At 52.6% G+C, this 14,344-nt stretch overlaps 1 protein-coding gene across 3 annotated transcripts; it reads right to left on the bottom strand.

The window, feature by feature from the left end:
* Positions 1–1,399: 1,399 nt before the first annotated feature.
* On the bottom strand, positions 1,400–14,276 carry LOC105493917 (potassium voltage-gated channel subfamily D member 1). Of its 3 annotated transcripts, none has more exons than XM_071088990.1 (7): positions 12,758–14,276; positions 9,797–12,639; positions 7,610–7,772; positions 7,427–7,510; positions 7,241–7,339; positions 6,717–6,967; positions 1,400–2,823 (listed from the first exon to the last, which is right to left on the bottom strand). In XM_071088990.1, exons 2-7 carry the CDS (start codon positions 10,915–10,917, stop codon positions 2,598–2,600), a joined length of 1,944 nt encoding a protein of 647 aa, XP_070945091.1. In that variant the 5' UTR covers positions 10,918–12,639; positions 12,758–14,276; the 3' UTR covers positions 1,400–2,597. The 3 variants fall into 3 exon arrangements, with proteins under 3 accessions (XP_070945091.1, XP_011760212.1, XP_070945092.1); XM_011761910.3 differs by lacking the exon at positions 12,758–14,276 and having other exon boundaries at positions 9,797–10,593; positions 10,680–10,821; XM_071088991.1 differs by lacking the exon at positions 12,758–14,276 and having other exon boundaries at positions 9,797–12,704.
* Positions 14,277–14,344: the final 68 nt, after the last annotated feature.

Below are 14,344 nucleotides of genomic sequence, written 5' to 3'. Positions count from 1 at the left end.
CCAAGTACTTACTATGTACCTAGCACTGAGTGCTAACAGCTTTGATGTTCCCTTTACCAGGGAATAGCACTCCCATCCAGCTGTTGTCCAAGCCAGAACCTGGGAGTCAACCTTGACTGCTCCCTCTTCCTCAACTCCCACATGCCTGTCAATCCCAAGTCCTGCCAATTCTACCTCCCAAATCTCTAGACTCTCCAATTCTACTGCCACTACTCTAGTCGAAGCCACTGTCCCCTACCACCTAAACTATTATAAAAGCCTCCTCCCTACTTTTCTTCCTTCCAGGACTGTTTCTCTATATCTACTCTCCATAGCCAGAATGATCATTCTGAAACACAAACTTCATCATGACTTTTCTGTTTAAAAGCCTTTAGAAGTCCCCACTATCTTTAGGATGAAGTTCAAAATTCGCGTCATAGCGTCAAAGCTTTTTGTTATCTGGCCTACCTCTCCATCCTTCCTCTCCTCAGCCCCACACTCTCCTCCCCAGCTGGACTGAAATACTTTCAGTTCCCCAAAGGCCTGAGCTCACTCTCTAACCTCCAGGTCATTGCACATGCTGTTCCCTCTGCCCAGAACATTGCATCCTTTGATTTGCTGCCTGGCTAACTCCAACTCATTCCTTGTGTGTTGGCCAGGTTAAGTTCTCCTGCCATCTGCATGCTTCTATAACCCATGGATCTTAGTTCTGCCACACCATGTTGTAATTACTTGTCTGCCTTCCATGCTCAACTATACATCAGAGACAATGTCTACTTTGCCCACCTTTGTATCCCTAGGGCTGGCACATAATGGAAGTTAATAAATATTTGGTGACTAAATGAATTATCCCTATTTCACAGATTAGCAACCTGAGGCAAGAGAAGGTAAATGATTCTCTCACCCAGGGACTGGAACCCAGATCAACCTGAATCCATGGTCTGTCTGCTCAGTGCTCTACAGAACTCAGCCACACACTAACCTAGTGTAGCCAGTAGCCCAGAAGAGAGAATGTAGGGGGCGTCCATAAGGAAAGGAAATTCACCAAACCAAGTGATGCTTTTATTAGGGTTAAATTCAGAGTTGTTTGCTGTCAGGAAGCCTGGGTTTAAGTCTCCTCTATGTGTTTCTCTGGGTCTCAGTTTCCCCATCTGTGAATCAGGAAGCTGGCGCAGATGATATCCAAGGAGGAATGTCTCAGGACCCCCTGGCCTGCCTCACTGGCTGTAGATGGACTCCTCAAACCACGTTCTTTCATTTCTCCTGGATCCCCGTCTTCCAGAATACATCACCAACCATCCATCTCCCATACCTTGACCCATACCTGCCCTTCTCCTAGCCAAAAGGGATTGAAATCAGAGTGTTTTCAACCCCCAAGCCCAACCCAGCCCCCAAATCCACAGAGCCAGGAGATACTCAGTCCTCATCTCTCCTCTCAGGTTTTATTGACTGATGGAAACTACATCTTTGTCAGCCGCCAGCTCCATGGGGACAGTGCTGGGGACAGGGAACCTGAGATGATGCCAGATTTCAGCCTGAGAGCAGAGTTCTGGAAGGTGACCCAAGAGGGAGAAGAAAGGAATATGGGAAAAGGAATTGTAGGGGAGGAGGAGGAGAAGTTCCTCCTGTCTCCTATAACTCCCAAAGTTCAAAAACATCCCAGGCCTGAGCCCCTGATGCTTCTGGACTCTTGCCCAAGAACATGGAATCAGCCCATGATCTCCAAATACAGCCCAGCTCTTGCTGGTTGCCAGGCTCTTATCTTGGCCAGTCCAGACTCCAGCCCAACCCAGGAAGGAGGCAAACCAGAGGAGAAGAGAGAAGGAGGAGGAGTTAGAGGTGGCCCCTCTGATTAGGGCAGATGTAAATGCTGCAGCAAACTGGTCAGAGGCTTTGCATAATGACACGGCAGCAGCTGCTATTGCTAGAGTTTGCTGGGGGCCCGGCAGAGGACAGGGTTGCGGGGTCCCATTTCCAGCAGCCAGGGAAGGGGATGGTAGAATTTGTGCTATCTGTGTGTTGGGAGAGGCAGCCTGACCCCTCAGGCAAGGCCTGGGGATGGCAGGTCACTGCAGAGGCCACAGCCCATGAAGCCTGTGTTTGCATTCCAAGCTTCAGAATCTGGGAATTGTTGGGCCAGATAGAGGGTGAGGACCTCGTGTAGAGGCCAGATCAGAGGTGAGGGTTCTCTTCTCTGAACCTCCAAAGCTCCATATCCCAGCCAGAGGGAGGTGGAAATCTCAACTCTCCTTCTTAGGCCAGACCTCAGATATCAGATCAAAGCTTTACCTTCAACTGAGAGCCCAAGGGGAGGAGCATGCAGGAGTCCAGCTGGGAGAGTGGGGCCAGTCCCAGTGTGCTGGGGCAAGGAGGCCAGGGGCCTGTGGAAGCCCAGTGCTTCAGCTCCCACCAGGAAAAATGTCTGGGGTGGGGGGAAGTTTCCCATTTCCTGGCTACTTCCCCACTATGTGGACCATTTCATGAAACTCCATTGCATAGTTCTCAGTAGGGGGGCAGAAGGGGTGTCCAAGCCTGCCTCTCTCTGCCTCCCAAAAATATGGCTTTGGAAAGGATTTCCCAAAAATGAAGAGGACCTTCTGAATGGGCAGGTCTACCCCTCACAGGGAAGAGATCTTGACGGTCTCAGGGAAGAGGCAAGGGGTACCCAGGCTGGAGTTCCTGAGGGTGCTGCCGGCCCTGCTGCCGCCACCAGGGGAGGAAGGTTGGCTCTCATCTGGGGTGTTGGCAGGAGGGGTAGGGATACTGATAATGGCAGCCACGAAGTCCCGGCTGTCGCAGTTCAGGTCAAGGCTGTCATGGGGCTTGGCATTGAGGCTGGAGCGGCTGTGGAAAAGATGGAAGGCTCTTAAAAAGTTATCTTAGGCCGGGTGCAGTGGCTCATGCCTGTAATCCCTGCACTTTGGGAAGCCAAGGCGGGTGGATCACCTGAGGTCAGGAGTTCAAGACCAGCCTGACCAACGTGGTGAAACCTGGTCTCTACTAAATACAAAAAATTAGCCGGGCATGGTGGCGCATGCCTGTAATCCCAGCTACTTGGGAGGCTGAGGCAGGAGAATTGCTTGAACCCAGGAGGTGGAGGTTGCAGTGAGCTGAGATTGCACCACTGCACTTCAACCTGGGCGACGGAATGAGACTCCATCACAAAATAAATAAATAAATAAATAAATAAAAGTTATCAGCTAGGCGCGGTGGCTCATGCCTGTAATCCCAGCACTTTGGGAGGCCAAGGCAGGCGGATCACGAGATCAGGAGATTGAGACCATCCTGGCTAACATGGTGAAACTCCATCTCTACTACAAATACAAAAAATTAGCTGGGCGTGGTGGCAGACACCTGTAGTCCCAGCTACTCAGGAGGCTGAGGCAGGAGAATGGCATGAACCCAGGATGCGGAGCTTGCAGTGAGCCGAAATTGCGCCACTGCACTCCAGCCTGGGCAACAGAGTGAGACTCAGTCGCAAAAAAAAAAAAAAAAAAAAAAAAAAAGTTAATACTTGCCATAGCAATCATGGCATTTATTGAGCACCTACTGGGTCCCTGACACTGCTAAGGACGTAAGTACTTCTCCTGCATCCCCAATTATGGTGGTAAAGAGTGAGGACTCGCCGGGCGCGGTGGCTCACGCCTGTAATCCCAGCACTTTGGGAGGCCGAGGCAGGCGGATCACAAGGTCAGGAGATCGAGACCATGGTGAAACCCCGTCTCTACTAAAAATACAAAAAATTAGCCGGGCGCGGTTGTGGGCGCCTGTAGTCCCAGCTACTCGGGAGGCTGAGGCAGGAGAATGGCGTGAACCCGGGAGGCGGAGCTTGCAGTGAGCCGAGATCGCGCCACTGCACTCCAGCCTGGGCGACAGAGCGAGACTCCGTCTCAAAAAAAAAAAAAAAAAAAAAAAAAAAAAGAGTGAGGACTCTAGAGTCAGACAGTCCTGGGTTCAAATCCTGGTCCTATTTTAACCACTCCAAACCTCTCTCCTCTCATCTGTAGCGTGGAATGAACACTATCTCCCATAGGGTTGCTGTGGAGATTAAATGAGATTGAAAATGTTACTAAGTGCTCAGAGCAGTGTCTGGAACACAATGAGCATACACATGAAAATGTTCTCTCATGGTTACTCCTAACAGTGTCCAAGTCCTTACAAAGTGTCTACAGTAGGATCTAAGGTGGGACCCTCACTCCTTTCTGAGTTTGCCTCTTACCACTCTCCCCCTAGCTCACTCTCCTCCACCCATGATAGCTTCCTTGCTATGTCTCTAATGTGGACCCACATCTGCTTCAAGGCCTTTGCACAGGCTGTTCACTCTGCTTAGAAAGCTCTTCCTTCCTCTGCATAGCCCACTCCTTTGCCTCCTTCAGGTCTTGGCTCAGTTGTCACCTCAGTAAAGGCTTCCCTGACCACACTATTAAAACTGCATCACCAACTGAGAGTGGTGGCTCATGCCTGTAATCCCAGCACTCTGGGAGGCCGAGGCAGGTGGACCACCTGAAGGTCAGGAGTTTGAGGCCAGCCTGGCCAACATGGTGAAACCTCATCTCTACTAAAAATATAAAAAATTGGCGGGTGCAGTGGCTCATGCCCGTAATCCCAGCACTTTAGGAGGTCGAGGTGGCCACATCACAAGGTCAAGAGATTGAGACCATCCTGGCCAACATGGCAAAACCCCATCTTTACTAAAAATACAAAAATTAGCTGGGCATGGTGGCACGCATTTGCAGTCCCAGCTACTTGGGAGGCTAAGGCAGAGAACTGCTTGAACCCGGGGGGCAGAGGTTGCAGTAAGCCAAGATCGCGCCACTGCACTCCAGTCTGGGCGACAGAGCAGGACTCCATCTCAAAAATAAATAAATAAATAAATAAATAAATAAATATAAAAAACTAGCTGGGTATGGTGGCGGGCATCTGTGATCCCAGCTATTCGGGAGGCTGAGGCAGGAGAATCATCTGAACCCGGGAGGCAGAGGTTGCAGTGAGCCGAGATTGCACCACTGCACTCCAGCCTGGGCAACAAGAGCAAAACTTCATCTCAAAAGAAAAACCAAAAACCGCAGCCAGGCGCGATGGCTCACGCCTGTAATCCCAGCACTTTGGGAGGCCGAGGTGGGTGGATCATGAGGTCAGGAGATCGATACCATCCTAGCCAACATGGTGAAACCCTGTCTCTACTAAAAATACAAAAATTAGCTGGGTGTGGTGCCGCATGCCTATAGGCCCAGCTTCTTGGGAGCCTGAGGCAGGAGAGTCGCTTGAACCCAGGAGGCAGAGGTTGCAGTGGGCCGAGATTGAGCCACTGCACTCCAGCCTGGCAAGAGAGCAAGACTCAGTCTCAAAAAAAAAAAAAAAAAAAAGGCCAGGCGCGGTGGCTCATGCCTGTAATCCCAGCACTTTGGGAGGCCGAGGTAGGCAGATCATGAGGTCAGGAGATCGAGACCATCCTGGCTAACACTGTGAAACCCTGTCCCTACTAAAAATACAAAAACTTAGCCAGGCGTGGTGGCAGGCGCCTGTAGTCCCAGCTACTCAGGAGGCTGAGGCAGGAGAATGGCATGCACCTAGGAGGCAGAGCTTGTAGTGAACTGAGATCGCGCCACTGCACTCCAGCCTGGGCAACAGAGCGAGACTCCGTCTCAAAAAAAAAAAAAAAAAAAAAAAAATCTGCATCACCACCTGCTCTATGCTTTTTTTCTTTTTTTTTTTCTCTTTTCTTTTTTTTTTTTTGAGACAGCGTTTTGCTGTTGTTGCCCAAGCTGGAGTGCAATGGTGCGATCTCAGCTCACTGGAACCTCCACCTCCCTGGTTCAGGTGATTCTCCTGCCTCAGCCTCCCAAGTAACTGGGATTACAGGTGCACACCACCACACCCAGCTAGTATTTTGTATTTTTAATAGAAACAGGGTTTCACTATGTTAGCCAGGCTGGTCTCGAACTCCTGTTATCCGCTCGCCTTGGCCTCCCAAAGTGGTGGGATTATAGGCATGAGCCACCGCACCTGGCCTGCTCTATGCTTTCTAGCCCCCATCCCTGACTGACTTTTCTCCTTGGCATTTACAGCTGTTTGATATGCTATATAATCTATGTATTTGTTTATTAACTGTCCTATCCCACTAGAATAGAAGTTAACTGTCTTATCCCACTAGAATAGGATACAGGGGCTTCTGTCTGTTCATTGACTGCCACATCCAAGTTGCCTACAACTGTGCCTGCCACACAATAGGTGCTCAATAAATGTTTGGTGAAAGAATGGATGAAGAGGCCAGGCGAGGTGGCTCATGCCTGTAATCTCAGCACTCTGGGAGGCTGAGGCAGGTGGATCACTTGAGGTGAGGAGTTTGAGACTAGTCTGGGTAACATGGCAAAACCTCATCTCTACTAAAAATACAAAAATTAGCTGGGCATGGTGGCATGTGCCTGTAACCCCAGCTACTCATGAGGCTGCGGCAGGAGAATCGCTTGAACCCAGGAGGTGGAGGTTGCAGTGAGCTGAGATCCCGCCATTGCACTTCAGCCTGGGTGACAGTGAGACTCTGTCTCAAAAAAAAAAAAAAAAAAAAAAAAGAATGGATGAAGAATGAGATCCAGACAAGATAAGCCCAAGCTTCCAGTAGGGAGGGGTTTGGGTTCGAGCTTGACTTGCTAGGCCTGGAGTCATGGAATCTCAGAGCTTCTGGTCTAAGCTCTGAGCTTCCCCAGCTGTGGCTAGCAGGTAGGAGGGCTGCTTACCTCTGGGGGGCAGGGCTCCTGCGCAGCCCTGCCAGCATGTCCAGCTCCTGCATGCTGCCACGGCTGACTGAGGCAGTGGAGTTGGCAAGGCGGATGGCACGGCGCTTGGCCCTGCGAGGGCAACAAGAAGACAGCAGGCTTCCGTGTCCCATTGGCTGGGAAGACACAGAGGTGCTGCGGCTGGTGCGGCCACCCGGCGAGACGGCTCCCAGGGCTTCGCTGAAGGTGAGCTCGTCTGTGAACTCATGACACTGTGGGCAGAAGGGAGGCGGGGTCACGGGGCATCCCATGGGAGCTAATCCCACCCTCAAGCCTTTGCTCAGGCTGTTCTCTCCTTTCTGTAAATTGCTCCCTCTTGCCTTCCCTTGCCCATCCTTCAAGGCTTGGCTCTCCTGTAGCCTCTTCCAGGAAGCTCTGTGTGATTTCCACAATTTGTAGTGAGCCTCCCATCCAAGGGAGAGAACTGGCATGGCCTCAGAGGGACCCCTTTCTATTCTGCTATACCACCTCACATTAGGCCTCACCGTTGTCTTCTCTAGACAATGCAGCAAGTGGTGATGTTGCTGTTCAAAGGCAGAACGGTTCCTGACACAAAGAGCCTGTTCCTCGCCACTGCCGCTGTCCTGGAGTGGATGGAGCAGAGCAATAAGGGCAGCACCTTCCTCCCCCTGTTATGGCTCACTGCAACCCCAATCCAGGCCCCAACCCACCTCAAGGCCCCCATTCTGCTTGTACTGCAGGAAGGCATTGGTGGTACCACTCTTTGCCAATCGGATCCTTGCCAAGCGCACCTTCTGCAGAGAGAGGAGATAAAAGGTCAGGTGGGTAAGCCCCAAAGTAGACTGGCTTGGGGTGTAGGGAGTGGGAGGTGCTCGGATGGAAAGCGCAGTTACCTGCTGTGCTCGGCGCTTGTCAGCCCGCTGGTTCTGGTGGTAGATGCGGCTAAAGTTGGACACAATGACTGGCACAGGCAGGGCAATGACCAAGACGCCACTGAGTGAGCAGATGGACCCGAAAATCTTGCCAGCAATGGTGCTGGGCACCATGTCTCCATAGCTGGAGTGAGGGGAGGTAGGCCAAGGTCAGGAAAAGTGCCCACCTACCTTTCAGTCCCTCACTCCATCCCATCTAATCCGGGCTAGCTCTGTGACCCTGGCCAGGCACTCAAACCTTCTGAGTCCCTCAGTTTCTTGCTCTGTAAAATGTTGGGGAGTCAAGTGAGAAATGGGCCTGGCCCTCAACCCCTACCATCTGCTGCCCCTGTCCAAGCTACATACCAAGCACCTGAGTCAGCTAGAAATCTATGAAAACCAACAGAGGGGAGCATGAGGAAGTCACAGACAGTGAACACAGCCTCCTCCTAGGAGGAGAGTCCCAGCACCATGGGCCAGTCGAAGGGCTTCAAGTCCCAGGCTGAGTGTTTTGTTGGTTTTGGCTGCCTCTCTTACCCGGTCTAAGTAGGACCCCTTTTCATTTCCCTGTAGGGGAATCTTTGAAAACTGTCCACATATGACAAAACAGGGAGGAGCCTTGAAACCCCCCTGTCTTTCTCCATGCCACCCACCTCCCATAGAGATAGAGCCAAGCCAACCTTACTAACTTGTTCACAGAGAGCTCCCCTGAAGATCAGGGGGGTTCTGTAACTGACTCGCCCAAGATCACACTGCATACTTTTGTTCTGACCGCAGAACCAATCAGAACTCCTCCACAGAAACAGTCTCTGCAGTCTTTAGCCTCTAAGCCTTTTCTCTGTGCCCTAGGATGGCTGTTCCTTATTTCTGTATTTTGACTCATTTTAAGCATTCAGGACTCTGCTCAAAAGTCTCTCCAACTTGGCCATTGCTGGCTCTCTGATGTGTCATCTCAGACCGTGTCCTCAACTATGAGACATGGGCAGACATCCACCCTCACAGAGTTGTTGTGAGGACTTGAATAGAGTAAAAGCCATCAAAATACTCAGTTCCAGCCTTGGGGTTTCTACGCTTTAGAAACCCCAAGTCAACTTTTTTTGTACCTCTATGAAGAAACTGAGCAAACCCAACTCATTCAGTCATTCCTTCAACAGATACTGAGCACCAACTGTATACCCAATCCCAGTGATGGAAACTTAGAGAAGGATCACAGCATCTGCCCTAGACAGTATCTTTAGAAAGCTCATGAGTTCAATGATTCCATTTGATACTTTTATCCGAACTCTGTTTCTTCTGCAGGGATCTACCAAAAAAAAAAAAAAAAAAGCTGAAAACATCTTGTTCTGGGAAACATCAAGGAATCACAAAGGCACAGAAGTAGTGCCCCACACAGCAGACAATTCTAGAAGGTTGGGAGACATGGGTCCCCAAAACAGAAAAAGAGGTGCTAGAAAGCCAACACCTATGTATCCCGCACCAGAAACATTCAGAGAACTTTCACAACTGTGATGTCATTGAATCCTCTCTAGATGATGAAGGGATCAGCATTCCCCATTTTACAGAGGGGAAAACCGAGGCCATGAGAAAATGACATCAACAGAAAGAGAGCAGCTAAGACAATCCTTGAACCCAAGTCTCCTGACCTAGAAAATCAAGGCATTGTCAGAGCTGGGAGGGATCTGAAGAATAAGTCCAGCTCCTTCAGTTTGTACAGATTAGCAAACTGAAGCTCAAAAAGAGAGAGAGGCCAGGCACGGTGGCTCATGCCTGTAATCCCAGCCCTTTGGGAGGCCAAGGTGGGCGGATCACCTGAGGTCAGGAGTTTGAGACCAGCCTGGCCAACATGGTGAAATCCCATCTCTACTAAAAATACAAAAATTAGCTGGCCATGGTGGCATGCACCTGTAATCCCAGCTACTTGGGATTCTGAAGCGGGAGAATCACTTGAACCCAGGAAGCAGAGGTTGCAGTGAGCTGAGATCTTGCCACTGCACTCCAGCCTGGGCAACAGAGTAAGACTCCATCTAAAAAAGAAAGAGGAAGGAAGGAAGGGAGGGAGGGAGGGAGGGAGGGAGGGAGGGAGGGAGGAAGATCATTCCTTTAAACTTCCTAATTTTACAGAAAGGGTGAGTGTAATCGGGCAGCCCCCAACATGGAGTCCGCACTCACCCAAGCGTGGTCATGGTGACAATGGTATACCAGAAGGCCGCAGGGATGCTTGTAAAGTTGGTCTTGTTTGTGCCCTTCTCAGCATAAAACATGACAGTGGCAAAGATGATGATGGCCATGGTTAGAGAAAAGAGGAGAAAGCCCAGCTCAGAGGCACAGCTCTTGAGTGTGTAGCCCAGAATCCTCAAGCCCTGTGAGTGCCTGGAGAACTTGAAGATGCGAAACACCCGGAACACACGCAGGGTGACAAAGGCGCCTGAGACATCGTCGTTCTTGGGCACCAAAAGCCCAATGTAGTAGGGCAGGATGGCCACCACGTCAATGAGGCTCATGACACTCCGCAGGAAGCGGCAACGGCTGGGGGCAGCAAACAGCCGCAGGAGATATTCACCTGTGAATATGAGTACACAGGCTGTGTCCATGCAGAAAAAGGCCTGTGGGAAGCGTTCGCCACAGGGCTGCTCCCTCGAGGACCTGCGTGCAGCGCCGCGGCATGGGATGGTCTCCACCACATTGGCGATGACCGACACGGCGATGAAGAAGCCGGTCACGTAGTAGAAAACGAGGGCTGCAGTGCTCGTATGTGGATTCTCGAAGGCCCGCCAGAGCCGCTGCCGCAGGGAGCTGCCCGCAGGCAGGGCTGGGCCGTCCCCGGCCTGCTCGGCCTCCTCATCCTCTGCCAGGCGCTCGGCATTCTCCTTCTTTCGGTCCCGATACTCTTCAAGGCAGCAGTCACCAACTAGCTCGGGGACCAGGCCGTAGAAGGCCAGCTCTTCGTCGAAGGCCTGGATGCACTCCTGCCGTGGGCAGTGCAGACGCCCCGTTCGGTAGAAGTTCAGCACATGGCGGAACATGTCAGGGTCGCGATCGAAGAAGTACTCGCCTGAGTCAGCATCGTAGAAGAATTCCTTCTCTGAGCTGCCCAACAAGGTATCTGGGTAGCGGTCCAGCGTATTCTTCCAGGTCTCAAAGCGCCGTCCGCTCACGTTCACCACCAGAACCTCATCTCCTCGAGATGTCTTCACCCCCGGTGCTGGGGGCAGGGGCTGCTGGGCCAGGGGCAGCCAGCCCACCGCTGCCGCCCGGGCAAAAGGCAGCCACGTGGCCAGGCCTGCCGCCATCGTGCCGCTCCCCAAGCCCAGGGAGAGTTAGTGAGGGTGGCGTGTAGGAGAATGTGGCTGTCTCCAGGATGGTGGGGGCTTGGAGACGCCTTGAGCCACCTGAACAAGGAAACTGGGGGTGTCTAGAGAGGCCAAGAGGAACCAGGAGGAAGAACTAGAGAGACGGGAAGGAGTTTGGGGGACATTTACAGAGCCTAGGAGGGGCCTGGGCAATGTCCTGAGGGACTAAGAAGGGACTTGGGGACATAGAGAACAGAAAAGAGGTGTGGGGATGGGGCCAAGAAGGAGCTGAGGGAGGGTTTAGAGAGACTGAGATGATTCTAAAGGAGTTAGCCTGTGCCTGAGAGGTGTCTGGGGGCGTCTAGAGGGGCCAAGAAACACGTGAGGAGTTCTCTACACTCTCAAGAGTCTCAGGGAAGGCAGAAGAGCCTGGAACTCCTTTGTGGAGGTGGAGAGGAGACTGGGGCATCCGGAGGGGTAGAAATGGGACCAGAGGTGCTTGAAAGAGACTGAGAGTGTCTGGAAGTGGGGGTTCTAGAGGGGCTGAGACAGGTGAGGAGGGTTGTCCACACCCTCAAGCTTCTAGGGGAAGCATAAGAGGGTTAGACCCCCCTCATGGATCTGGAAAGGCAGCTGGTGCATCTGGAGGGGTGGCTGTGGATCCAGGAGGTTGTAAAGAGGCTGAAAGGTGTCTTGGGACTGCCTAGAGTTGCCAAGAATAGCCTGGGGGGATGTCTGTACTCTAGAGGAGTTCTGGGGAAGAAAGGAGAGGCGAGGGCCGCCTAGTAGGGCTGGAGAGGGGAAGAGGTTATCCAAAGGGGTGGATAGGGGGCTGGGTTATTTTTTGAGAGGCTGAGAGTTATCTGGGGGAGGTGGGTATCTAGAGGGGCCAAGAAAGCCTGGTCGACAGTCTCAGGAGTTCTACGGGGAGGAAAAAGGGGCCTGGGGAATTCCAAGGAGCTGGGACTCAAATGTTAGGAAGTTGGGCACAGTCCCAGAGCACCCAGGGGATCTATGAAGACTAAATAAGAGGAAGGGGGTTACCCCCAAAATGGGGTTAAGAGGAGGGTGGGGTGTTGAAAGGGAGTTGGGTGTGTCTCCGGGGAGGGGGGCTCCTGGGCTTTGCAGGAAGCTGGCAGGGGAGGCCGGGAGAAGGCTGGGTCCCACCGTTGGGGGCAGGTCTGGGGAAACCACACCCCGAGGGGCTGGCGGTGTGTGCTGGGCAGTGGCAGTAGCAGCAGCGGCAGCAGGAGGAAGAGAAGCAACCACAGCCAGGCGTAGGAGAGGTGGCATAGGCAGGGAGAGGGCGCAGGGTCCCCGGAAGGAGGCCTGGGAAGGGCAAGGTCCAGTGGGACCCCTGGGGACTATCCCAGGATGGGCTAGGGCATGGGGGCTGGACCAGGGAAAGATGAGGACAGCGCTAGTGGTGGTCCCCCTCCCCCTCCCTCTCGGGCCGTCCTCACCTGTGTCCCCGTTGCAGCAGCAGCAACAGCGGTGGGGCTGGGGGTACCAAACACCCGAGCTCCTGGCCCCCTCTGCAGAGCTGCCTGAGTTCTCCTCCTCCTCTGGCTCTCTCTCCCCGCCCCTCCGAGCTTGCCGGGAGATGGAGGGAGGCAGGGAGGGGCCTCGTGGCTCCCCGAGCCCCCTCCCCTAGGACAGCCAGAGAGGGACCCTGGGGAGACTCCGCCTCCTACAAAGCTGGTTGGGCCTCAGTCGCGTCATCTGGAAAATGGGGGTGGCAGGGAACTTTGCCAATTCTCTCCACCTCCTTCCTGGACTCCCCTCTCTTCCTGCCCAGCTCCTACCCCCTCTGCCCCCAGGGGCCCCCACCCCCACTCGCCTGAATCAGCAGCACTTAGCAGATCCGATCGATGGGGAGGCGTCTGTTAATGGCCCCAGAGCGGAGTGCCACAGGGAATGATGCAGCGCTGTCCCCTCCCTGCCCCCCAGACTGTGGAAGGGCAGGAGAGCCAGGAGTCGGGGGTAATTGCTGGGGAGTGTTTCTCTAGATGGCCAAGCTTCCGAAGCTGCCCCCTTGAGGGACGCAGCATGGGTTAGAGCCCCAGCTCTAAGACTTCGGCTGTGGGACTGGAGCACACGACTTCCTGTTTTTAGATATGAAATGAGGATAAAGGGAATGTAGAGGGGGACAATCCAGGTCCCACCCCTCTACCAAGTCGTCTCTCAGGCAGGCCCCACTCTGAGGGGGCAGTCTCTCTTATCTGTCCACATCCAGTGGCCTCAAATCATACCTCCTCCGCTAGAGGGCTCTGCTTCTGGATGGCAGGAGCACTGATTATGGAATGCCTCTGGCTGGCTATGGGTGGGTTCAGACCCCACCTTTGCCACTGACTTGCTGCATCCTTGAGCAAGTGACTTGCATTGTTTCCTCATTTGTCAGATGGAGAGACTTATCCCAAGTTGATAGCATCATTTGGAGCATTACATGATGTGAAAGGTGATAGCACTGGACACAGCACACACCAGGGATGCTTAATCTTAATTAAAGGAGTGTGATGACAGGGGCACTGTAATGCAGGGCCAGGCCTAGCCTTTCATCCGATTACCCACCCATGTAATCTTCCATTTGCCCACTTGGCACACTCCTGATTTGTCCATTTCTACATCCATTCCTCCACCTACCCATCCATCCATTCTCCCACCCATACAACCAATTACTCTATCCATCCCTCCACCCACCCATCTGTCCACTTAGTTGTTAATCTACCCACCCACTCATTCATCCATGTGTAAGTTCACCCCATCTGCCTATTTGCCAATCTATCTGTATGTATCCATCCTCCACCCATCTCTTCCCACCTGGAATACACGCAGGGTGACATCCTCTGCCCTTTGCTGTCCATACATAGCTCCACTCATCATTTCTTCTCCCACTGTTTACCCTTCCCATTCATGAGCTCATCTACCCATCCATCCATTCCCCTAACCATTGGTCCATTTACTCCCGACCTGTCCATAAACCCATCCATCCACCTATCTACCTAATTCCTCCACCCATCCATTTGTCCATAGACCTATTATCCATCTGTCCATTTACATCTCTACTATCCATCCTCTATCCACCCACCAATCTATCTATCCATTTATTCATCCAACCACCTATCCATCCATCCATTTATTTGCCAACCTATCCATCATCAGTCCATGCAACTGTCCACTTATTCATCCATCTGTCCATCCAACCACTTACCCATCCCCCCGTCTATCTACTCATCTATACCCACAATCCCATACATGTTTACCCATGTACATATCTGCAAGTATTTCAGCTCTACTCAGTTTGAGGGGCTGGTCAGCAGTAAATGGAGACAGGCTGGATGAGGGTGAGGAAAAGAGAGTAACGTTGCAGCCAGAGATCTCCCTCCCTATTCCAATGGTGTGAACCTCCCCGCCCCCAGCACGTCCC

This window comes from Macaca nemestrina, chromosome X (genome assembly GCF_043159975.1).
Source record: "Macaca nemestrina isolate mMacNem1 chromosome X, mMacNem.hap1, whole genome shotgun sequence".
Lineage (NCBI taxonomy): Eukaryota > Metazoa > Chordata > Mammalia > Primates > Cercopithecidae > Macaca > Macaca nemestrina.
Note: the sequence above shows the minus strand (reverse complement) of the source record. Positions and strands in the feature narration are given on the sequence as shown.